General features: G+C 40.9%; 1 protein-coding gene across 1 annotated transcript in view; it reads right to left on the reverse strand.

Annotated features, from left to right (window-relative positions):
* The window catches only part of ryr2b (ryanodine receptor 2b (cardiac)), a gene marked incomplete at both ends in the record, with an annotated part of 62,685 nt that extends 40,415 nt beyond the window's left edge, over positions 1 to 22,270 (reverse strand). The window contains 37 exons of the mRNA XM_083987515.1: positions 32 to 673; positions 779 to 992; positions 1,256 to 1,482; positions 1,705 to 1,791; positions 1,963 to 2,122; positions 2,271 to 2,431; positions 2,738 to 2,849; positions 3,086 to 3,218; positions 3,529 to 3,718; positions 3,868 to 4,076; positions 4,242 to 4,416; positions 5,155 to 5,363; positions 5,989 to 6,136; positions 6,363 to 6,522; positions 6,656 to 6,739; positions 6,898 to 7,001; positions 7,153 to 7,257; positions 7,399 to 7,618; positions 7,794 to 7,986; positions 8,628 to 8,869; positions 11,087 to 11,220; positions 11,487 to 11,605; positions 12,009 to 12,104; positions 12,394 to 12,529; positions 12,615 to 12,798; positions 13,701 to 13,822; positions 13,944 to 14,108; positions 14,196 to 14,352; positions 14,766 to 14,840; positions 14,931 to 15,027; positions 15,389 to 15,512; positions 16,903 to 17,015; positions 17,186 to 17,264; positions 17,396 to 17,470; positions 18,112 to 18,216; positions 18,817 to 18,936; positions 22,223 to 22,270. Of these exons, the coding sequence (XP_083843641.1) occupies positions 32 to 673; positions 779 to 992; positions 1,256 to 1,482; positions 1,705 to 1,791; positions 1,963 to 2,122; positions 2,271 to 2,431; positions 2,738 to 2,849; positions 3,086 to 3,218; positions 3,529 to 3,718; positions 3,868 to 4,076; positions 4,242 to 4,416; positions 5,155 to 5,363; positions 5,989 to 6,136; positions 6,363 to 6,522; positions 6,656 to 6,739; positions 6,898 to 7,001; positions 7,153 to 7,257; positions 7,399 to 7,618; positions 7,794 to 7,986; positions 8,628 to 8,869; positions 11,087 to 11,220; positions 11,487 to 11,605; positions 12,009 to 12,104; positions 12,394 to 12,529; positions 12,615 to 12,798; positions 13,701 to 13,822; positions 13,944 to 14,108; positions 14,196 to 14,352; positions 14,766 to 14,840; positions 14,931 to 15,027; positions 15,389 to 15,512; positions 16,903 to 17,015; positions 17,186 to 17,264; positions 17,396 to 17,470; positions 18,112 to 18,216; positions 18,817 to 18,936; positions 22,223 to 22,270 (5,724 nt within the window). The remainder of the gene's footprint in view (positions 1 to 31; positions 674 to 778; positions 993 to 1,255; positions 1,483 to 1,704; positions 1,792 to 1,962; positions 2,123 to 2,270; positions 2,432 to 2,737; positions 2,850 to 3,085; positions 3,219 to 3,528; positions 3,719 to 3,867; positions 4,077 to 4,241; positions 4,417 to 5,154; positions 5,364 to 5,988; positions 6,137 to 6,362; positions 6,523 to 6,655; positions 6,740 to 6,897; positions 7,002 to 7,152; positions 7,258 to 7,398; positions 7,619 to 7,793; positions 7,987 to 8,627; positions 8,870 to 11,086; positions 11,221 to 11,486; positions 11,606 to 12,008; positions 12,105 to 12,393; positions 12,530 to 12,614; positions 12,799 to 13,700; positions 13,823 to 13,943; positions 14,109 to 14,195; positions 14,353 to 14,765; positions 14,841 to 14,930; positions 15,028 to 15,388; positions 15,513 to 16,902; positions 17,016 to 17,185; positions 17,265 to 17,395; positions 17,471 to 18,111; positions 18,217 to 18,816; positions 18,937 to 22,222) is intronic.
* Between the last annotated feature and the right edge of the window lie 2,523 nt (positions 22,271 to 24,793).

Below are 24,793 nucleotides of genomic sequence, written 5' to 3' on the forward strand. Positions count from 1 at the left end.
GCCGACGATCTGAATCTGCTCATTTGTTCACCTGAAGTTTGACAGCCTCTGGGATCTTCATTTTAAGAAGCCCTTGTTTAGGAGAATCTTGTTCCCTTTTGGCGCCTCCTCTCTGCTCCTTTTCATCATCATCATCATCATCGCCACTCATGTCTTCTTCTTCTTCTTCCTCAGGAGTTTCAGTACCTGTTGAGAAGACTCCTGGCTCTATCAGTGCCAGGACTTTACCCAGATCTTCATCCCCAAACACCCCCATTACCAGCAGGTTGTAAAACAATCTAATTGGGGGAACCAGTAAAAGCTCAATGCTGCCTCCTACAGGGTCCCTCACGCCCTGACCCACAGCCCATGCCCCAGCAGTCAGCATCTCCACCGTGAGCTTCTTTAATATGTGCAGAGGGATTTCTGGGCTGTCTGTGCAGGCGATTTCCACTGCTCCATCTGCTTCCATCCCAGCACTCCTGACAAAACAAGGAGATGAGAAGTGCATCTGTGGTTTCAGGGATGTGCCACGACGAGTGCCGGGGATGCCTTCTGAAGGTCGATCACTCGCCCCATTAACGTCATTAGCCGGCCTGGGATAAAGAGTGATTTCTCTGGTCTGGTCTGTCATGGGCACGACGTATTCATGGTTCATCATTAGACAGGCTGTGCTGTGGCTACTGAGGTGAACCTAAAGAACCACAGAGAGAAGGTTAATTCATCAATTTGTCTGAGTTTCCTTATGCAGTTGCCAATAAGTGCAAGACGAAAGACACAAATCCCAGCAGGCAACCACCTGAATAAGTAGCTGGTAAAATGCGGAGCGGAGAGGGCCGGGGAGGCGGGGATTCTGAATGGCATGAAAGATCTGGGACTGGTCCACGTGACTGCAGAGAGCGTGGCAAACTCTGGTGTTTCCAAGGGTGCATAACGCGCAGTAGAGGAGGAGGGTGTGGCAGTGAAACGTCAAGAGGTCGTCAAGTTCAGACAGCTCCAAAATGTCCACACACCTACATGGACAACAAGAAGTATGTTATCAAAAGAAAAAAATGAACAGCAGTAAATAGATACATACATACCTAGAAATAAGTTCACAATAACAACTACAGCCTGTTGAATTTTGATAGTGTTAGACATAAAATAAGTACAAGAACTGCTCAGCTGAAATGAAAGGACATGTTGGATGAAAGCAACATTATAAACAACCGGTGCATCCCTCCCTGTGCACTCAAGTTTGCAAGTCCACTATATATTTTAATTCCTGCTGTTTAACCTGTTTTCATCTGGTATCTGAAGGCTCATGACTTGCTGGGGCTCAGAACATTGGACTCTCCAACCATGCCGCTCGTCAGGCCGATCCACCGACACGTGTAATGAATGGGCCGGCACTTTGGTCCACGAAACTGGGCTGAGATGCTGGACCCGAAACCTTGGAGGACATTGAGGAGTGGTATTTCTTCTTTCCCTGCGGAGCAAGCCCGCTGACAGTGGCATCACATTCTAGATTGAGAGAAAAACAAATCCAAGAAGTAATGGAGCACAGATGTTTACCAACTTTGCCAGACTGCAACCTAATTAATTACAGAATCAATTTACTGTACCCATGACATTTTGCCCAGATTTCCTCAATATGCTGCTTCTTTATCCATCATGTTGACAAGGACAAAAATATGAAACTCTTCAAACGTCTTTGACAGGATTAATAATTAAAACTTCCTTTACCTTAGCACGGCCCAGTTCAAATTGAAACATGTTGCTGGTGGTAGGCTTGACAAAAACAGCAGGAAACAGCTTTGTACTGGCTTCCACCTGATTAGTGGTGAAACAATAGTACCTCAGTTTGATAATGCAACACAGTATGTTAAATAGTATGTTATTATCCCAAATGTGGTACACAACCTAACTTTGATGTAAATGTATTACAATAATAAGAAAACTGAATAGATCTGAACCAGTTTGATAGTTTCCTGTGTGACTTACTTGGTAGAAAGTGGCCATCTCCACTCCACTGGAGGTAAAGGTGAGGAGCCCGGTGGCTGTGTCAATCAAACAGCCAATTTCCAACCCTGCACTTCTTCGACTCTGAGACAGACCTGTTGCTTCCCCGGCACACACCATGTAACAGTTGCACCGCTTCACACTTCAACCAAACACAACAAAAGGATAAGGAAATGTTCAGTTATTAGTTTGTCTCTAATTAAAGGTAATACAAAATTGAGGTTATTCAGTGATATAGTGCGGTGTAAGTCACACATACTAATTATATAACTTTCCCAGTACACACTGACCTTTCCTGGACTTTGCCACTTTCGTCCCCGAGGGTGACAGTCACGGTGTGGACATCGTCAGGGTCAAATGTCATGTCATAGTGATGAAAGTCAGAAGTCACCCAGCCAACCCACACATTAAATGGCTCCTGGCCTGGAAGAACCCTCACTGAATAGTAATACTGAAAAATAGAGGTGTCACAGCATCACTTGCAGCTGGTCTTTGCCATTTGCATTATACATTTTTATTATGGCTGATTCTGTGATAACTGTACTGCTACCAACAAAGTGTTTGTGCATAAGCCCTGCAGCACAATTTGTTTCATTGTACTGTATTCTGAGGCAGCAGGGAGCCAAACACATCAGTGTTTAGTATTTTCTGTCTTTTTTCTCTCGGCATTTAAAGCAAAAACTTTTTATTAGGGCATATAGGATATTTTCTGATGTTATGTGGTTATGATTGGATGAAATGAGAATATCACTCTTACTCTAGAGCTCTGGATGAGGTGATCATGGTTATCTTTGTCAACAACAACATCTTCCAGAAGCCGTGCAGATGAGTTGCTGCTGACTAGACCTGGTTTCCTCTTCAGCATGAACCTGACAGAACAGAAATACACATTAATGGGAGCCTGTAGCTTTTTATTTCTTTTCACAATCTTAATTTAATCTTTTTTTATGTTTAATTTCATTTGGAGGAACTTTTTTTCCCACACCCATACAAAAACAAAATACATACTGTAGATAATATGTCTTAGTAACCAGTACATTATTCTTTTAAGAAAAGCAGCATTACTAAACAAAAGATTTGTGCTTTTATGCGTACTGCAACCTACCGTTGTTTCAGTCTTGATGTTTTGTCCTGGCTGTGATCCTTATGGTTTAGCTCATCTCTTGAGCCAGCAAAGCTGTGGGCTGACTTCATCAGCACTTCAAAGTCAGAGTCCACCTCCTCCTGTTCTTTCCTTCCTAAAAAGGACAATGGGAATTAATTACAGTGAGGCACTGGGGAGCTTAGGCGGAACAACTCATCAAGGTCATTATGGGTGAATATCAGTAATGTGGATAACTGCAAACAATGGCTATCAAGATCTCACACACTAATTATTACACTGAATGTTCATAATGTAATAGGTCATAAATGTACATGGGCTTCATCAGCGATGATGTCATTTGTTGAGTGTTATGACAAGTCCTTTCTGAAGGCTTGTCACGTTCTCTGTGGTAAATCTAAGTGTGCTACTGTATATAATACAATATACATATGCCATAATATCACCTGAACCTGGAGAGAGTGTGTTGGGAGCCACTGGAAGCACGCCCCCTGCAGGGCAACTGAGAACAGCAGCACATTCAACAGACATGCTGAGCCGGTAAAATCCCATCTCGCTGCTTCCGCCGTGGTGTGCAAACAACTGAGAGACCCTCAGGCTGGTAAAGGAATCCGTTGAGCTACTGGTTTTAGTGACCTTGAATAAGATTTACACAAGATTTTCAGCATCAGTGTTGTCAGTTCACTAGTAATATAATCAGCTCCAGGCCCCAGAAAGGCAAATACTTATTAGGATGTGCATACTATCCAAATCAATAGATAAGGGGAAGTATATTATGAACAAACCTGTAGATTGTGATCATTGGCTTGTATGGAAGTAAACTGGGGCTGTTTCCAACTCATCCACAGGGCTGGATCTCTGGCCATGCTGACAGCAAATGGCTCATAACCTTCCTGCAGGCCACACACAGTAAAGTACTGTAGGGAGCCCACTTGGCGCCCCAGGTTCAGCCTCCCAACCTGGTTCACCCCAACACTGACCACAGGCAACAGGCCTGGCAAATATGAGGAGAGACAAGATAGAAAAAATGTCAATCTCATGAATGTATTGAATATATTTCTTGCTATATAACTTTTCATTTATTATCAATCAGTTAAATAAATAGACATTATTAAGCCTGTGCAATGCATTATATAAAAAGTCAAAAACTTTTCCAGACCGTCTCTGGCATCAAAGTCCTTGGCAGCCAGCTCTGATCCTCTGTCATTAAACAGCACCTCTCCGTTGAGCGTGACCACCATGGTGCGTTCAGCCATGTCCACCAAGCAGCCCACCACATCACCTCTCTGCCACGGACGTCCCAGGGGTTCGCTGCCCTGATGGTACCACTGAGCCTGAAAGCAGCAGGAAGACAATTTAGACAGAAAAAGAGACGAGCGTACGAGTCTCACACAGGAAGAGGAATAGAAGAAAAAGACCCCTCGCTGTTCCTGGTGAGATAAAATAAGGTGCTAGCAATCATTTCTATGGTATGTTCCTCATTTTAGATAATAGCAAACAGTGATTCTTTTAGCTCTTGTTCAAAACAATGTGCAAGTAGCGCAGCAAAAACTGGCACAGTTTTATTAACCCCTCGTTAATCAGGGTTACGCATCTTAATTAGAGTAATTGTGACCAGCTGTGTTATTAATCAAGCACCAAGTTCTAATCAGATGATAGGCCACGGCCGAAGTCAACTATTCTGCTGGAATTTTATTTCTTTGTTTCAAGCTCATCTCATTAGACTTTTATTTTGGAGACAAGCATCAGGACCCATTCGTGTCTCTTTCTGCTTTCCAAAATATCCTCTGGCATCACTACTAATGACACAGCCAGAACAGTCCAGTAAACAAACAAATTTTGATTTTTTTTATCAGAGCCGGTGATTCTGTAGACTGAAAGAGCAAGAAAGGAATAAATGTCCAAGAACCATGGGAATATAAAGCAACAACATAACTTCAGTTTTATTTTACCAAAAAGAAAATAATCCATATTTGAAGGGTAAACAAACTCTTGCAGTGATTTAGGCATATTGCTGTTTAACGACATTGGAAAGTGGCCATGTTCAGAACTGTAAACTTTTAATATCTCACCTCATATCCATCAAAGACATAAGCCTGGTCATCTGAGCCGAGCTCTTTATCGAGGGTACAGCTTGGTCGAGCCCAGCCCACTCTCATATTCCCCGCTGTCAGTATTTCAAATTCAAAATACCACTTCCCCGAGGTCACAGCATACGATTTATCTGGTCTGAACACTCTGCATTTCTCAGCAGAGAAGAAATGTGTGTCTGATAATGCAGCTGTAAAACCAAGACAGAGAAAATATGCTCATGTGCCAAAATAATGACTGATTTGCATTTAAGTCCTGTCAAACAGAGTGTAACTTTGCTATACAATGTTGACAAATGTTATAGGATTGTCTATATTTTTGCAAAAGGTTATACTCAATACTTTAGTTACTAGTTTTTGTTGACTAATAATATGCAAATATAATAATACCAAAGACAGATGAGTCCTCATGTTGTTGACTTAACATTATTCTCTCACGCTGGCTACTATAAATCAGTGGTTCACAAACAGACAGGCCCCGCTGAGCGGGCGCGTAGCAGGGGAGCAGAGGATGACCAGGGGAAAATATGGAGTGACACCAAGTTGAATAAATGTGATTTATGGGGGGAAACAAACAAACAAGAGCTTGCTGATGCTAGTGGACTTTTATTCCACGAAAATTCATCATGTATTCTTTTTCTTTTTTGCCAATTATTGTGAATGATTGATAAATATTGCAGGATGGAGGAGGCTTTTTTTTTTCTTCAACATCTAAAGGAGGCCATGCCAGATAAAGTTTGAGAACCACTGCAATAAGTAAAGTTAACTTAACTGAGTTGTTACTGATAAGACTGATGAGGAGGCTTAGAGACATACTCTGTTCCTGGTTCAGGGGCTCCAGGCTGTAACCATAGGCCAGCAGAGTGCAGACGGTGTCTCTGACTCTCTCCCTGCCCACTCGCCTACTTCTGTCATCAAGAAGGCTGCAAGGCACCAGGTACGGGCTCCGCTTGGCTTTCACATCCTAATAATACAGATGCAAAGAGCAACAATGGGTGACTGCTGTGTATTTGTCAAAGATCAGTGTGCATGCTTGTGCTAATTACTACGTGCATTTCTGTGGTGACCATGTACAGAGAATACTTTTTCACAATGTACATTCTTGATTTTATTACTTTAAGCCTAATTTTAAGCAAGTCAAGTCAAAGTCAAAATCTTATTAATGCAGTAATACAGTATGGAATATAAACCTGTTGGGCTCCATAAGTCCATCCATGCTTAATTTTCTCTTTGGCCCATGCATTGTGATCATTCTCTGCCAGCAAGTTCACAACTTCCCCGTGGGCTGGGCTCAGAAAAACCTGGCTCAAATCTACTGGGGCGGGTCTATAGCCACTGGGCTGCTCATACCTGAAAAGAAAGTTAAGTAACATTTATTTATAAAGCAGGAGAATAGAAAAATCATTGTCAAATATGTGGCTGTAATGCAGTTGTGCTTTTGCACAGAGTTAAATTAGGCATGAAAAATTAAATATTTACATACTTGTTGGCTAGTCTCATGTATTTGATTCTCTCCACAGCACGGTCATCAGTCCAACCAATGTGAAAACCAAAAGCGAGCAGAGTTCTTCAGTGGAAAAATAAATAGAAACAGTCATTAATCACATGATCAAGCTCTTAAATCGACACTGGTTTCTTATCAGTTTTAAGTGAAAATCAAATTAATCAATATAATCAAGTAGACTAAATGATTATCTATTGTATGATACAGGTAATAAACCTCACCTGAGCGTGTCCTGAGCCATCTGAAGGTTCTGGTTCCTCTCCTGCTCTGGCAGTTTGGAAAACTCCACCAGACAGGGATCGTGCTTCTTACTCTCATCTCTCACCTGTTTCACAAAAGTAATGTCACTTTCAAATTAAAAGCATTACTGAATTAAGAGGGATAGTTTAACATTTTGGCAAATTCGCCTATTGCCATAATCCCTATAGTCATTATCAAATAAAGCGGGTAGTTGTGACGTGCATCTCTTTACTAACAGGTCCATGTGTCCATCCAACATCAATCTTGTCCATTGCCCAGAGTTCATGAATATTCTCAGCCATTTTTTCTCGAATGTCCTCAAGTTGTATTGGTAACACCACCTATGAATTCATTGATATGTATCAGCACAAAGACTCAAAGATTAAATATAAATACAACATTTTAAATTTTCAATCTCTAAACAGAAAATAAAATAGTTTTTCTGAAATAAAACCAGGCTTGGATGACTGCTGAATTTTTACCTTGCTGATGTCTACCGGTGTGGGAGTGAAGGTAACTGGAGTGACAGGTGCTATGGGGCCGATGAGTTCTTGTTTCCCTTCTCCATGATCCAAGATGTATTTATGACATGGCTCCACTTTCAGCTCAACTCCTGGGAGTAGCGCCTCAGAGCACGGAGCAAAAGCTGGCGGCGGTAAGAAGCGAAACTCCCCATGTCTTCCCCCAAATAGAAAACGTACCCTAGTGTAAAGAAATCCCATTTACTACACGTGCCGAGGTCCTTATAGAGACATATACATAAACTTTGACAGGAAACAACAAACAACACTGAATGCAACACTTTTTGGTTTAAATAAATCTGAAAGAAACCAAAATACAGCCAACAGTCAAGCACAAATGCATCTCCACTTCTTACCTGACGCCGGCAGAGAAGCTGACCGCAGGATAAAGAAGTCCATCGGCAGTGAAGTTCTCCAACATGCCCTGCACAGGTAGACCATTGACCCGGAAAGAGATGCACGGCGCGATGAGGTCAAGGCAGCAGCTGATAACATCGTCATTTTTCAGCAGGTGAGGGAAGGGGGAGTTCACTCTGCGGCCCACACAGCCTAAGATTCAGAAGGTGCACAGCCTCTAAAGTCATCCATGTGTATTTACACTAGTAACATGATGACATTATTAAATCCTATCAGATCACTTCTAAATTACCAATATGAAATTACTCTGCTTTGAATTCAGGGTTGTTTTGCCACATTGGACGAAACTAAAAAGGTGATTAGCGCTCTCTGAATAATTGTGTACTCCTGACCAGTGGCAGTTACAGCTATCATTTCAGTGTCAGTGTTTCTATAATGGAATCCATTTGACCAAATTTTCCTGTTGTTTCTTTTAGTCAGACATTGTAAATTAAATATTCTTTATAAACCTTTTGTGGCTATTATAGGTAAGATGGATTCTAAATAATAATTTGTATCTTATACACATCTCTACATGCTGATCTAAGTAAAAGAAAAAGTAGCCTTGCACATTTTTTCAGCTTGTCTAAATGTTTTATGTATAAATTATATTTGTGAACAGATTAAGATGACCATTCATGTATCATGTATCATTTTCTGTTGATGTCCCAGTCTTTATTGTAAATGAAGAATCAGTGACTGCTCAATACGATTCATATTTGAGTGGGTGAGTTATCCACTAGTAACTCCACTCTACACTGAACCCTGTAGTTCTTGTTTGATCTCATCCTCACCTGACCAGAGGTGAAGTCCATCAAAGCCATATGAGCAGATGTCATCTCCCAGCCCGTTGCCCCCCCAGCCCTCTCCTCCTGTCGGTCTGGGATGGTAGCCCTCGGTGCAACCCCAGCCAACACGCAGGTGGGTTGGCTCAGATGTGAGGAAGGGGTCGACGTGATCCACAACAAGCTCAAAGTACCACCTCCGATGCTGGGCTGAATCTTCCCCCATTGCCAGGAAGATGTTTGGTCTCATGCTGTGGTGGTGAGGTGTACACGGGAGACGGGAAAAAAAACAGAAACTAAGTTGATTATGTTATTTTAGGCTTGATTATATAATATTGATCTTACAGACAAGACAACGCAGGTGAAACATGGTCCAAAATTGAATTGTATAGCAATGCTATTACGATTACGAGGACCACACAAAAAACAACAACTAAAAAGAGCAGGAAATCCTGATACATTCAAATAACTTCAGATGGGAGACAGACAGCTGGAGTAACTTCAAAAAAACTGACTTTTTTTGTTGTACCACAGACTATCACTGAACTGAAAACCTAACTCATGTATACACCTTCAATGTCTCTAGTGGATGCTTGTTTGATTTCTACCAGGCTGCCCTGTGCAGCACCACAGATCTCCCTCATGCAGGTCATCCGATACTGCATGTAGCCCACATAGAACATTTCATGGACACAGCACACCGTGTCAGAAATATCTAAATGAATGAACAAACACAGAACCAGACTCTCGTAGCTGCTCCCTTTGACCTTCCAATATCAGCGCTGAAACTAAATTGCCAAAGATAATTTGGAATCAGAGCATGAGAAACAGTCACATGGAAAGGTATGTGGACAGGTGAATTGCCAATATGTTGCTAAGATAGTCTGAGTCTGACCAACACAGAGAATACATTTCAGTTCATGCAGTCATATTAACCTTGTCCTTGACAGAGCTCTCATGGCAGTGAACATGAGGACTGAGGGAGACATTAAGAAGATGGGAAAAGGACACGGGAGGGAAAGCATGATCGAGTTAAGATGATGTAAGAGATTATAGTGGATAAGAAGAAGAAGATTAAGAAACTAGAATTAGACCCTTACAATTGAACGCATCTGAGTCAACCAGTCAATTTGCAGTTAATTAGCATGTGAATTCTTGAGTTACAGCCAAAAATGTGTTTTGTGTGGTCACAGTGGCTCTGGCCTCCAACCTTCGATCATGAATATCTTGATCAGTTCATGTCTGAGTCTAAGTGAACATTTATACCAAATTTGAAGACATTCCCCCAAGGCATTCCTGAGATATTTTGTTCCATACAAGAGCGGAGCAGACGGATAAATGGATAACCTGAAAACATAATGCCTTCGGCCACAGCTGTCGACAGCATAGAGGCGTACAAATAATGGGAAAGACAGCATCTGGATAACCTGGCAATTTATGGTTGATAAGGGGGAGAAGATGGAAAAAAGAAAGAAAACTGATGAAACTAACGAAATGAGAATGAAAACAGATGTACTAATGAGACATTTAGTTGAACAATAAGTAAAAGTGATAGAATGAGAAATGGCTTGAGGAGGGATAGAGAGCCCAGGAATGGACTGTGCAGGTGTGAAGGATATGAAACAAAATTAGGCCTGAGGAACAAAATGGGCTGCTGATGGAGAACGGCATGATAAAAGAAGCCAGCTGCAGTGGAAAAACAGGAAAACTGAGTCAAAAAAAAGAAAAAAAACAAGCTCAAAAGGAAAAAGAAAATGCCTACAAGATCGGAGTGGCACAGAGGTCCAAAATATTGAGAGACAGAAGAAGATGAAATATGATGAAACTGATTAAAAAACGTCTAAAGATTAGAAAGATTGAGTCTTACCACCTCAGGCAGAGGGCAACTTTTCCCAAGTCTCATTGGCAGCAGCTGAGATGAAGACATCTGTGCTCTGACATCAACATTATTGGTCTGATCTTTTCAGACAAAAGGAATTACTGCAGCGAATTAAGCGACAGCACTGGGGGAGACAAGTGACTCTTAAATTAACTCAGGTCCAGCAGAGGAAAAAAATATGAGTATTGTGCTCTGCAGAAAGATGAAGTATATTCTTGCATCAAGGCTTTGCATATCAGAGCAGATGGAAAACTTAGATGGTTCCAAGGCCTGAAGCGGAGAGATCTCTACTGTTGACAAACAGCACTGAACAAATGCAAAAGCAAGCAAGAGAAGGGCTAGAGGGAGAGAGTCCTCAAGATGTACTCCATGCATATTTTTTAAAAAGTGCTCCTCAGTTATAACACATTTGTTTTTCCAACATTCATAGAATCTGTAACTTTTGTATATGATTTTTGTGTGTGGCCAATGATATGTGCAGTGACAAATCTAAAAGGAAATTTAGAAAAAAAACCACTGGAAAAGGAATAAAAATGCATCAGCAACAAAACACGGTGGTCCTATGGAGAGAAAACACTCTAAATTGTACCTGGTGACCTGATTAACCAGTCGTGTTTGGAGCAGCAAGTCTCTGTCTGGCAGCAGGTTGTCACAGATGTGGTTCTGATTGGACCGCACTGCCACGCTGTTGCACACACACAGGGAGCACAGCACCTCCAGCACCTGGAACACAGCCTGTCAGCACTTTACCCAGCAATAGTTTGACAAACACTTGGAAATGATCCCACATTAGGGAACAGATCAACAGCTGCTGTCACTGTGTGGCTGCAATTCTTGTTTCTGTGTCGTTGCACTGAACAATGAACAATGAACATCGAGTTAATTTCCAAATGGTAAATTCTGCAAGGACATTCATACTAAGGTAATGACACATGTTATTTTCTCCATAAAAGTTTTTTCATATAAACAAAAAAGCCTGTATACTCTACCTTATGGTTGCATCCATGCTTGTCTAGAAAAGAGATGATAGACTGAATGTGTCCTTGTTTGATGGCATTGAGGGCCTCGGGACTTTCCACTAGGATACAGTGAAGAACCTCTAAGACTCCTACAGAAGACAGCATGCAACTGCGCATTATAATATGGAGGATACCCTGTACGATTCAACCTTTATTCCCACACTGTACAGCCTACCGATTACACAATACATAAGTTTAGCGATGGGGCCATGCAATAAAAAAGCATTTCACTGCACATGTACCCTGTATGATTGTGTACGTGACAAATAAAATTTGAATTTGAATAATATTATGTATTCTTCTATGCAAAATATATCATGAAATTCTACCGTCAGAAATTTGCTTCGACACACTTTAGTTACAAACATAATAAGTAATGTGCACCTGGGATATTGCATAATGACCAATGTTGGACAACCCAAAAAGCTACACCATAAATATGTTTTTTTAGTATTGCTCCCTTAAAAATAATTTAAAAAAAATTCAACCAACCAGAGGAGGCCTCCAGGTGGTCGAGTCTGCTGATCAGCCAGTCCAGAGAACCTGAGAAATGTGCACAGTTTACACGGTTTCCCCGGATCAGAGCAGCTGAAGAGGTAAAGAGAAGAAAACATTCGGAGGAGGACTCAGGATTAACAATACTAATAAGCAACAGAATTCAAATCACATTTTGGGGCAATTTATGAATCATTTAAGATACAGTAGGTGTTTTAAGGAAAATGCATCTGAATGAGTTCTCAATAGCTCGGCAGACACCAAAGAGGACAAATGTGTATCTGTCTGGTGTCTGTGTCAGTAGATTATCACAGCTGTGAGGTGAGTATTGAAAATGAAAGCAGTATTGAGCCATCTATACTGGAGGTGTGATAGTTCTCACCTAGCAGCTCATAGAAACGGTTGAGAGTGGTCTCCCATTCTTCTACCATCTCACTCTGTGCAGCTTCGGCAAAACAAGAAGCACTACGGCATTGGTGTAGACGGTCAATGCAATCCAAGACCAAATCTATCACACCCTGAGAAGAAAAGTGGGTATGCTTATGAAATGGTGACAAACATATCAGTTGGAACTAATTTATTCATTTGCACATATAGATGTACCTCTTCTTGAAACATGTTCTGTCGATTCTTAAGCGCTGTCATGCTGTTCTGTTTAGCTTCATGGCTTAGCTCCTCTGGTGGAGACTGGAAATACTTAATCAGATCCTGCAGACTGCATGTCACCATCTCTGTTGGCAGGTTGACAGAGAGTAGGTTTCCTTGCTGACTAAGACCATCAAGTTTCCTGCAAAAAAATGTTAAACGAATACAGCAATAAATCAGAGAGATGAACACAAAGTAGACACAAACTATCAGTCCTCGAAATCTTCTCATAGTAAAAACAAGCATAAATTTGAAACTGACTCCTATGCCCAGTCATTGCAATTTTTTTTCAAACTCCTCATCTGAATCAAGGACAGAGTGTTGCCTGTTGTGCAGACTGTAAATCCCTTTGTGGCATACGTAAATAAAATCAAATATGCATCTGTTTTGTTACCGGGGGGAAACAGAAAGTTGAGAGTATCACAGCCACAAGTGGTTTCATATCTCAGAGTTTTCGCTTAGCACTGAAGTAGGAGATTTAATAATGCAACGAAAAACTTTTTAAAAGCATGATAGCATTCCCATGGTATTTTGAAATCTCCTTTGGGCATTTCTATGGGACTGTTTACGACCACAAGAAATGTAGAAACTTCTTGTTTCCAGGTATTCTAAGGCAACTAACCTGCTCCATTTGGAAAGTGTTATGAGATTTATTCTGTAATTGATGAGCACAGCCCTTGGAAGTGAAGTGTTAAGTGTAGAGTTTGCATGTTCTATGATACTTAAATCAAGTACTATTTGTACAGTATATTAAATAAAATAAAGTCTGTCTGTAAAATAATTTCTTGTTGCCTATCAGCCGATAACGCGCTGTATTGCACAATATCTCTTCAATAAGCCAGTACCGGCTTGGCTGATTTATCAGTCTAGCTCTAACAAGGGCATGCACAAAGCTCGTGCCTTAAACTCACTCTGAGACACATTAAGCCTCAAGAGAACACCACAGCTGAAAACAACAACCTCCATCAGTGTAACCGATGTGTCCATGGAGGTGATACTAGTATACCCATGAACAGCTTTGGGTCTAGATATGTCATCCAGTACCTGATAAACCCAGTGAGGAAGTGAACAGCACTCCTGATGAGTCTGGCAGTGTGAGATTCTTCCCTCTGAGATCGGGACAGTGTCAGCCCATCGTCCATATGACCCTCGCTATGCAAAATGGCCTGAGAACACAATGTTTGTTATTATTCCTTATTGATTCTTTCACTAAGTTAAAAAAAGAGAGTCAATATGGTTCATCAATAATCAATAATTCATCATTATTTTGTGTCTAAAGAGATTTACCTTTCGCTGAGTTGCTCCCATGCGAGAAGCCTTGGCATCAGTGGCTTGGTAGGTGAGCCACAGCCCAGAGTCTACATGCTGGACATAACAAATGGAATCTCCATACTTGATCTCTGGGATCCCCATGCCATCGACAATAGTCTTTGTACCAGTGTCAAGCTTCTCCTATAGGCATAAAGTAATTACATGTATCATATACAGATGGGTAGCACAGTTGTCCCACTTATACCAAAAGTCCATGCAACTCCTGACCTTTGAGGATCGAAAACAGAAAGAGGTTGAGCTGATGTCAGCCTTGTCTTGATCGACCAGATGTAGGCCTTTCTCCTCCGTCAGGCCCAGATACCTCCCAGTGGTCACATGGCACAGTCTGAACGGCTGCCCCCAGCATGTATGCCTGCCGCTCCAACTGAGAAACATCAAGAACACTGTGAGCTTTTTGCTGTTGTTGTTGTTGTTGTACTCATCTGGAAGAAACGGAACAATTTATAACATTTTTGCTTTTCCCTTTTTATTGTTGAAATGGCAGGGGAGTAAGAGAAACACAGTCCTAATTCTGTTCTGGGACAACAATATCAAATACAGTATGGCTGTGTCGGCGCTGTTCAGCCTTTATGAGCAAAAGAAAGAGAAAAAGAAATCCTGTAAGCTGCCGATTACCTCTATGGGCTAATCAATATTCGACTACTGTGTGTATGCGGGAAATTATTGTCTTTTTTCTGCAAACGTTCCTGAAAATGACACTGTAAAATATCATAAAAATGCGATGTTCATTTCATATCATCAAAAAGCTTTTATATTATGAGGCCTAATGTTACTTACACAACATGCAGAATCTCCAGCCTCCAGAGAGAACGGGCGTGACTGGAGACTGATCCAATCTCATAATGCAATATCCTACGGTGGCAAAACAGACATGAGCAAGGAACAAGAGGACATTTTGTATAGCTGACAACAGAAGTGATTAGTCTTTTTCGGCTGACTGACCTTTGCAGCTCCTCTCCCTGCTGTGTAGAGGGAATTGTCAGACATGCATCACTGTGGCTGTGGAGCAGCCGCAACGTGTCACCCCCCTTCAGGTATCCTGGAATTAGCACAACAAACACCAGATCGCTACTGAAAGAGACATTTTTACTGCATCTTTGAAACGGGCAATTTATTGGCTATAACTAGTATCCAAACAAGGCTATAATTATTTTAACGATGTTGATTATTCTAAGCATAATGATAGCACAGAAGGTATTCCTCATTTCAGGTGGATATTTGCAACTTGATTTTGACTTACTGTCAACATCTGCTTCCTTTCAAAACAAGTTGGAATCTCTCTTTGACCAATCACATTTCTTGGACACAACAATCAGGTGGGCTCTATCATTTCAGAGATTGATGATTTGTTATTCAGTATGTTTAGATAACAAAAGAAAAGAAAAAAAGAAGAAACTTGCCTCGAGCAACTCCACCTCCAGAGCAGATGGGAGCGACACTCCAGAGAGTCTGCTGGAAGGCTGCATTCACAATCAGACTGTCACTCAAGCTCCTGTTGTCAAATACAGTGCCGAAGGACAAGTGCTAGAAAGGAACAAAATGGACTCATCAGCATAAAATGGGTGAAGTTCTCCTAAAATAGGTGTTATCATTAAAAAAATATATCTTAAATAACTCATCAGAGGCAAAGAGAACACCATTTGCTTAAAGCAGAAGTGAGTGATCCGGTCGTTTTCGCTAATGCTGCGTTCCAGGCAGGCTTTTGAAATCATAAATTACAGCTTCAAGTCACAACTTACGACTTTGTAGCGTTCCAGGCAACCCACTCGTGTTTTTCCGACCTGTTTTACCGGTGAAAGTCACTATAACGGCCACTCGTAACTTCCGACCCGTGAAATCGTACCAGTACGTCTTTTTGTACAGTCTATGTACCAGATCGAACTGGTACGACGTCACAGGTCGGAAAAAAACGAGTTTCCTTGAACGCACCATAACAGTCCTCGTCGCTACGTCGCCACATTCACGGCGTTCCTTGGCTGCACACACAGCCCTGCATGCCTTTCTCTCTCCTCATTGGATAAAAACTGTAGGATACGATAAATGTTTTCTCCTCGACTCAGAGCAGAGCAGAGGGACTGAGAGACCCGTGTTTCGGTCCAAACACTCTATGTAAGTGATTGCTGTCGGAAGATATAACTATTTAAGACTTATATTAACACAAATATATCACTCACTTCTGCTTTAAGTTAAAGGAAATAAATGATGCATAAATGACAGTTTTTGATTCTGCAAAGCTCTAAAGAAAGACGGAGATGAAAGGCAGTAAACAAACACACATTCAATTTATCATCCACAATAAGCAGTCTTTTGTGATTCATTGTATTAAAATGTTTTTTACATGCAGGTAAACCCCCTAAGAACCACTGCCAGTTGAGTTTTCCTATCGGTTCTGACTGAGGACACACACACAATTGTAAGGAAGCATTTACAGAGCACACACACAGAAGCAAAAGTGAGAGAGTGGGCTTCTAGCCATCGTGCCAACTAGTAAATGGGGTCCGTCAGGTTTCATCCCTGGTTTGGTGCTGCTGCAAAGTGTTGTTTTCAAAACTCATTTTGGGGCTGCAGCTCACTTATCTCAAAGCACAATGTAGCTGCTGTGTTTCTGGGTTAGCAGCACCGCGCTAGGCAGGTGACAGGTGTGTTAACAGTGTCTTTGTGTTCTGAAAGAAGCAGGAAAAGAAGCAAAAATTTGCATATTCGCCTGGGTGTTCTGCTCGCATCAATGACAATTGGAGGCAGATAAATATCCAATAAATACCCACATCAACTGTCATTTGACCTGGGTGTGAATGCTGATTCCTCCCTTTTTCTATTGCCAACAAAAGGCTGATGTTACAGGGTCTTCACAGATTTTGTGACCAATGGGAGAGTTGCTTAAGTAAAAAAAAAAATCACTTGATTATAGACTCACCAGGTATCTCTCTGATGACACATTGACCAGTATGAGGTCATCTCTAACGCGCACCTTCTCACCCTCTGACCTCTGTCTAGATGCTGGGTGGACGGTCCACCAACATGCCTCACCTGTTCCACACACACAAATAAAATATATACACAATGGAAAGTTTTTACAGTTTCTCAAGGCAGACACAGTACCATCACACAAAAACAGATCATAATTATATAAAGACGATATGGTGTGATTTAAAAATGCATATATTTCATCTGTCTGAAAAGGTCCAGCATAAAAATACCTGCTTTATCCTCTTGCAGACCAACTTCAAAAGCCAGCTTGTCAGTTGAGGACTGAGACGAAGACAAGCAGCTTAGATACTGGGAGTAAAACAACAGGTATATTTCGGTGAATATATGAACAAATATTTGGACATAGTTAATACAAATCTTTTCAAAAAATAAGCCTGAAACCTTCTGATTTATATCTGCATTATATCAAGATGACTCACCATGCCACTGTATGAGTGTAGGAACAACACCGCCTGGCCATAAAGAAGTGTGCGATGGCTTCCTCCAGCTCCAACCTGTAATACACAATCACGTAGCACTCTATGACTCACGGTATGATAAAAGAGAGTGCGAAATGTATATAAACTTAAAAAGATCATCATAAAATGCATCCCTGTTCCCTTGTATAAACACCAGCTGTTCCAGATTTTGATGGTCTATTTGTCCGTGTTAAAAGATTGTGCAAACCAAGCAAAAAAGATCTGTGAAAAAAAAAAATGGCACTCAAAGTTCCCACACTTCGTGTCACCCTCAAGTTACAAGTACACATTTGCATCCTGTTTCTGAATATGAATCAGATAGGACAATGACAAACTGGTCACAAAGTGAAGTCCATTTAGAGGGCAGGTAGTCTCATTACATTCGCCTCCACAGCAGACCCTGTGGGGTGTGGGAGATTTTGAAGATAGACAACTTGTATTTGCTCATGTAACATGTATTAACTTGTAATTTTATGTAAAGCTGGTATGAGGTCAGTTTTATCTAGCAACCTTCTGCAGTATCTTGAAAGTCCAGTTAGGCCTCATTTTTTAGCACAATGTCGATGTGAACAGCACAATGATACTGCTTATGTAGCAATTAATAATTAATGCATCATCCTAATACTTTGGGACTATCAAGATCCATTGGGAAAGAAGAGAAAAGAAGACACTCTCACCTCTGCAGCCAGGTGCTGACTGTGAGCCAGCATCTCCTGCAGGGCACGGACAGAGAGACACTGGGCCAGGACGAAGCCACACACAGACAAATCCGGTGGAACATTCTGGGAGAAACAAAAGGACAACAGAGACAGGAGAGTCTTTGCAGCATGTCCCTTGTCTATTTAATCCACAGGCCTGCAGTGCAATTAGCAGGATCACAGCCAACTGGCAACTGAGCAGTTCAAATTTGTGAGGAAAGTGGGAAAATCTGACTCACATAAAAGAGAAATTCATGAATTATAATAATATTCTGAATAAATAAGTGAGAAACATGTCAATTCTGAATGAAATATTAAGTGTCATTAAGTATTCATTCAGAGGTGAATTAGTAGAAGGGCGAATAAACTTTTATATACTTATGAATTACGAACCATCCTGGCACTGTTAGGAGACATTCATTAAAGCTTGATGGCAGATAGGCAGAGGTCAAGTTGTCTTACAAGTAAGCTTCTGATATTACAATCTGAGGATACTTGGTTACTGCACACTATAGAAGATAAAGTATTTCTGTAGGTCAGATACTCAGGAACTTTTTAGTAAATTGTTCGCATCTCTATTATTATTCCAAATGTCAAAAGTGATGAAGTGAGAGAGAAAATGACTAACGAGCTGCTATGGCAACAGGGAAAAACTGCAAAAAGCACTGCGATGGAGCTCTTTACCTTGCAGTTAGAGGTGGACTCAAGCCTGCAAAGCCTGCTGCCAAATCCCTCCGCAGCAAGACAGAGCTTCACATGTTCATCCTGGGAGGTGAGGGTACTTTGCAAAACCACCTCGTCTCCCTGAGAAAAACACACACACACACACACACACGCACAGATGACAACAACAAGTACAAACTTTAATGAGCAAAACAGCTACAGATCCTCATGTATCAAAATTATGAAGATGCAGCAGGGTCAAATTAGCCTGATGGGTGGCCCCTGTCTAGTTAATTAAGGTGAAACTGGAGCACATTCACTGAGTGGGATACAATGGATTAATCTGTGGAGGCCTACACTGACATGGATCGATTACACACCCTCATCATGCCAAATATGAAATATATACCCAGTGCTTGCATAAAGAGGAGACCTGCAAATCAGCCCACAAATATTTAGGAAATAAATGAGAGAAACACCGATCAAATGATACACTGACTGTACACACACTACACAGAAGGGTATAAAGAGGAACTATGCAGGATTTTTAGCTTAAAGCAGAAGTGAGTGATATATTTGTGTTAATATAAGTCTTAAATAGTTATATCTTCCGACAGCAATCACTTACATAGAGTGTTTGGACTGAAACACGGGTCTCTCAGTCCCTCTGCTCTGCTCTGAGCCGAAGAGAAAACATTTATGGTATCCTACAGTTTTTATCCAATGAGGAGAGAGAACGGCATGCAGGGCTGTGTGTGCAGCCAAGGAACGCCGTGAATGTGGTGACGTAGCGACGAGGACTGTTATGGTGCGTTCAAGGAAACTCGTATTTTTCCGACCGTGAAGTGGTACCAGTTCGATCTGGTACGAGTTCACCGGTCGGAAGTTACGAGTGGCCGTTATAGTGACTTTCACCGGTAAAACAGGTCGGAAAAACACGAGTGGGTTGCCTAGAACGCTGCAAAGTCGTAAGTTGTGACTTGAAGCTGTAATTTACGATTTCAAAAGCCTGCCTGGAACGCAGCATTAGCGAAAACGACCGGATCACTCACTTCTGCTTTAACTGTGCTACATTTTTACCTTAATTAAACAGCTTTGGAAAATTGTGATGGTTTAATAAATTAGGCTACATGTTACTTGTTACAGGGAGAATGGAGGCTCTCTGCCTTTCACGTAGCGTCTCTTCTTGGCTGAAAAACAACTTTGCAAGACCAGCACTGCAACAAAAAACGCACCCCGTAACCCATAATCTCTTGTTTATGACAGATGATACTACAGATATATACACGTCGTAACATCGTATATGATATATAACGTTATCCACCGCTATATTGATTAATTTCTCGCTGGCTTCGTTGTAAATAAATGCACATGGCCAGGAGGAGGGTTAGCAAAACAGCAGAAAAGCAACCAGACTTGCATAGTTCCCCTTTAATTTAAGCATATTCAGGAAAGTCAGGCATACTGGCATGATTTCAATATCAGAACAGCATGGTCTATCTCTACTGCAAAAGCATGTACAGTATATCTCTGTCACCTACAATTTATCTTATCGTCACTGCAATGCCTAATCAACCATGTCATAGGAATTGGGTGTTTCACGTCTATTTAAGGAGCTGTACAGAGGGACAACAGACGTAGGTCTCCAAAGTCCAGTCAGGACGACTAACACCTCTCTCTAAACCAGGCTGCATACCTCCATATTGGAAAGATAGGGCACTGTCTGACCCTTGATTCACCCGTCTTTCCACTCTTCATATCAGCAGCACTCTGCAGTCAGTCAAACACACGGCCCAATGCTGAGGGGTGGTGGAGCATTCGGATGCCTACAGGACTCAGCTCTTCTTCAAGGTACATTTGGCAAGTGAATTTTTTTTTTATGCCATAAGACTTAATCCAAATGTCAAAAGCCCTGGCAAGTGGAAACGCATGTTCAGTCAGCTGCAACAGGCTTTCCATAGACGTGTTTTGGATTTGAAACTGACACTCACTGTTATATATTCCCATCTGTACATTTCAAGACTTCCCATAGTAGATGTGGACCACCTTGCTTGAAATAACTATTTTTTTGCTACTGGATCTGATAAACGAGGAATTTGCTTTTATGACATAAAAACATCAAACCTCACTGTTGTTTCACAAATGCTGTGTGTATTTAATCTGTGATCTCTTGTCATCTATTAAGAATTGATCGTGATACAAGATTTGTCATGATGATATGGGTGGCTTCCCGCCTAAGCTCAACAATTTCCTGGGGGGGAAACCCTGTGTTTAATGTAATAATGTATGACACAGATATCTAGTGTAACTTTATATTATGGATCGATCTTGCAAAATGACTGTGCCCTGGATACTGGGTTCAAACACCACCTGCCTGTGCAAGTGAGTGTGTGCCTTGTATCCGCACCAGACACTCTCCCTGTGACGTGCCCTTATCAGAGGGCAAAGATAACAAGCTGTGAGAGGACAACTTACAACTGGGGAACAATGATATCATCTCGCAGTTGAGATTAGAAAAGCCATTTGTGGGTTTTCCCTCACTGTCAGTGACACGCACAAAAAACAATGTGAAGAAGACAGCAAAAATTCTGCTGCAAGATGTGCACTGAAAGTAACTCAGACAAATTAAATGTTACTTTAGTAAATTAAAAGGAACAACTTTTAATTGACAGCCTTTGGCTTGCGTCATTTTCACACTTCATTTTCGCAGACCTGTGCTTGAGGAATTAAGACTCTGTTAATATGAAGTTAAGTTACTAAAGTAAGTCACTCAAAAGCAGGCACTGAGTTGGAAAAAAACAAAACAGTATTCAATCCAACAAAATGGAGCAAACATGGAGTTTGACATCCTGAGACACAACTAGCGATGGGAAGGAACTAACAACATTTACTCACCTTAAATACTCAAGGGCAGTTTTGTTTAAGGTATTTTCACTGGACAAATTAAGCATTAAGCCTATATATGATTTATTTAGTAGTCTAAATTTTATGGGCATTTCATCAATTGGGAAAGAGTCAGGTGATTAATCCATGCCATAGATAATTAGATGCAATCTAAACTGCTCTCAAATGAATGCATGGTCATGCATGACTAATAACGTTAAGCACAGGTCAGGTGCCATAGAATAAGCCACTTTTACTTCTACTATTAAGGGCATTTTGTGTATTTCCACTTAAGTAACCATTTTAATACAGGATGTATAGTATTTTTAAATGGTGGTTTTACTTCTTTCCTCAGGCTCCTCTGCAGCTAGGCTAATTAAGTTAGCTGTTAGCTGACGCATCTGGAGCTAGGCTAATTAGCTGGAGCACCGCAAGAAAAACTTCTTTTTTTTCTGGGTTTACCAATTTATAAGAATTTAAATTAAAATGTATTCTTAATATTTCTTGCTAGTTACTAACGTTAGAAAAAAAATGTCTGACTCACCGTTCGCAGAAACTGGAAGTCCTCATCACTCTCTCCAGTTTCAGCCATTTATTTATTTGTTTGTTTGTTTAGGCTCAAACTAGCTACATTAGACAGACATTAGTGTCAGTTAGGAGGACCCGTCCATGGGAGGACCACAGAGAAACTCAGCTGCCTCTGGTTGGGACGCTTCCTGTACTCTCCGGCCCACTGGGGGCTCACTGGTTGACCAACAACACTCAACGCTTCATTCAACAGCGCTCACTGGTAACATCTACTGGTAAAATAAATGTATAGCAATGCTGCATTCGTGACGACAACTCGAAACTCGGGATTTTGTCGGAGCTATATTTTACGGTTAAAGATTACCTACGGATGTTGTGGATCACAGCCTAAATTATCTGTTTCCTTTTTTTTTTTTTTTTTAATGTTTCTCTCTTTTTTATTGTTTATCTGCCCTTTGTAATGTTTTACTGCCTTGCGTGAAGCAATTTGAATGCAAATTTGTCCTGGGCGGCCATGTTTTTAGTTGGCGTGGTTTCAAGTTGGAATATCCGAGTTCCGAGTTGTCTCGAACGCAGCATCAGGTAGACCGACATAGAGAGGTCCGTGTAAAGTGTCGTGCTGGTGCAGTAGGTAGCAGTGGTAGAAACTTGAACTTTCAGGCGATTTAGAGAGCCCATCGCTGTTCTGCCGATTTTCTCGGTGTCCAAACACTTTTCTCTTCATATTTGTGAAAAATTACTTCGTTCACAATACAGTGAAAAAGGGCGTATGATTCAGATGGAAAGCTGGAAAGCTGCCATGATTGTTTATTTCTGGAAAGGTCTCAAATCTGTGATATAAACAATCCTGACTGGGAAAACAGAGTTCAATACCACTGGACGCGATATTCTTTCATCCAAATGGTTGGATCGATAATCAGAATGACCTTGGGCCGGGTTTATTCAAACACTGAAGTTCTTAAAATTCATAATTCATGGGAGATCATTGCATTTCAACTTGTCAAAATCTTAACTAGATTTCCCCTAGGTGCTAATGAGCTAATGTTTAAAAGATTGAATAGAAGCTTTAAGAACCAGTGTGGGGCAATGCAGTGTAGTCTGGAATAATCAGATCTGACAAGTAGGTAAGCCTATCTGGGCCTGGTTTGTGGTGGTCTCAGTATGGAAAAAGCACTGAAATCCCCAATTTTGCATCTTCTCAAATGGAATAATGGTTCACACTTTAAAACCCTGTTTTGTAGAGGTTTTTGATCAGGACCTGACCCCAAAAAGCAATGAAACTGCCCTTTGTTGCTCTATTACACAGTGCCTTGGACATAATTTGGTGACCCTGATTGACCTCCTTACCTTTTCCAGAATCACTGATTCTCCTCAGAGGAACCCGATCCACTTTGGCTCCATGACCTTTCTTAAAACACCCTTGCACCAAGCTTTCACACCACTTCCATAAAAGACAACATAATAGATTGATGGCCTTGACTTTTGCTGACCATGTTCATTTCCTTCAAGAGAAAAGCCTTTTGAGTTTTCTGATTCACTGCTCTGTTCTGCAGTGCCATCCTGGGATTAAATTCTATATGTTCTATACAGTATAAGCCTAAAGAGCCTTCTTTTGTGAAATACTAAATCAGTATTTCTCTGTTCTTTCCATCCCACAATTTCATATGATGGGGTGAAGGAATAATTTATCCTCTGAAGCTGACATTGAAGATATCACTTTTCTACTTAACCAAACGTTAGAGTGTGGGGGGGGGGGATCTATATTTTTCATTACGTTATCTTTGCTCCCTGGTCGAGCATATTGAAGTACTTCTCATTGTAAAACTGTGCAATAAGAATACCATTATATTCTCTAAGTGCCAGTTCAAGCCCCAAACTGTATAGAGTTTAGAGCTAACAGAAACATACATGAAAATACAGACTTCTTGTTATTTTTGAAACCATTATGCAAACAAATCTCTGACCCCGTTGCATAGTGTTGTGAAGCCCTTGTTAAAAAAAATGTCTCGATCTGTTTGGGTGTGACAAAACTTTCCAGTCGTATGATTTTGTTTAAATGTGCAGTTTGGATTTAGACCTCTTCTAATACAGTGATAAATTGCAAATGAAAACCAAAACAAGCAGTGATTTGTCAATTTGAAATAAGTGTTTGAATTAAGCAGAAACTGTTTATTTAATCAATCAATTTCCCTCAAGTACAAAGTTCAGCTTAGTCAATTTGTTGATAGAAGAGCAAGTAAATTTCTTCAAGGTGTCAGTGCAGCCTGAGTATTTATTTTCCTGCCAACATAATATAATATAAATTATTCACCAAAACTTAATGAAACACCTCTTGGAAGTACAGAGCTCAGAAGTTTCTGAAGCCACGGTCATCAGTTTCCAAAAAAAGAAACTTTTCTTTCAAAGAGAGTTTCTTTCGTCTTAATAGTGTTAAATTATTGGATCAGTGTGAAGCGGTAAACTCCTTTTTTATCACTTCCACGATAGTTTAGCCCACTTACATCATGGGTGTAAAATCATAAACACAAAATGTTATCATTATTCAGAGCATTACAAGATTGTTGTGGCAGAATGTAATTTGCATAGA

This window comes from Trachurus trachurus, assembly GCF_905171665.1.
Source record: "Trachurus trachurus genome assembly, chromosome: 15".
In the NCBI taxonomy this organism is placed as follows: domain Eukaryota; kingdom Metazoa; phylum Chordata; class Actinopteri; order Carangiformes; family Carangidae; genus Trachurus; species Trachurus trachurus.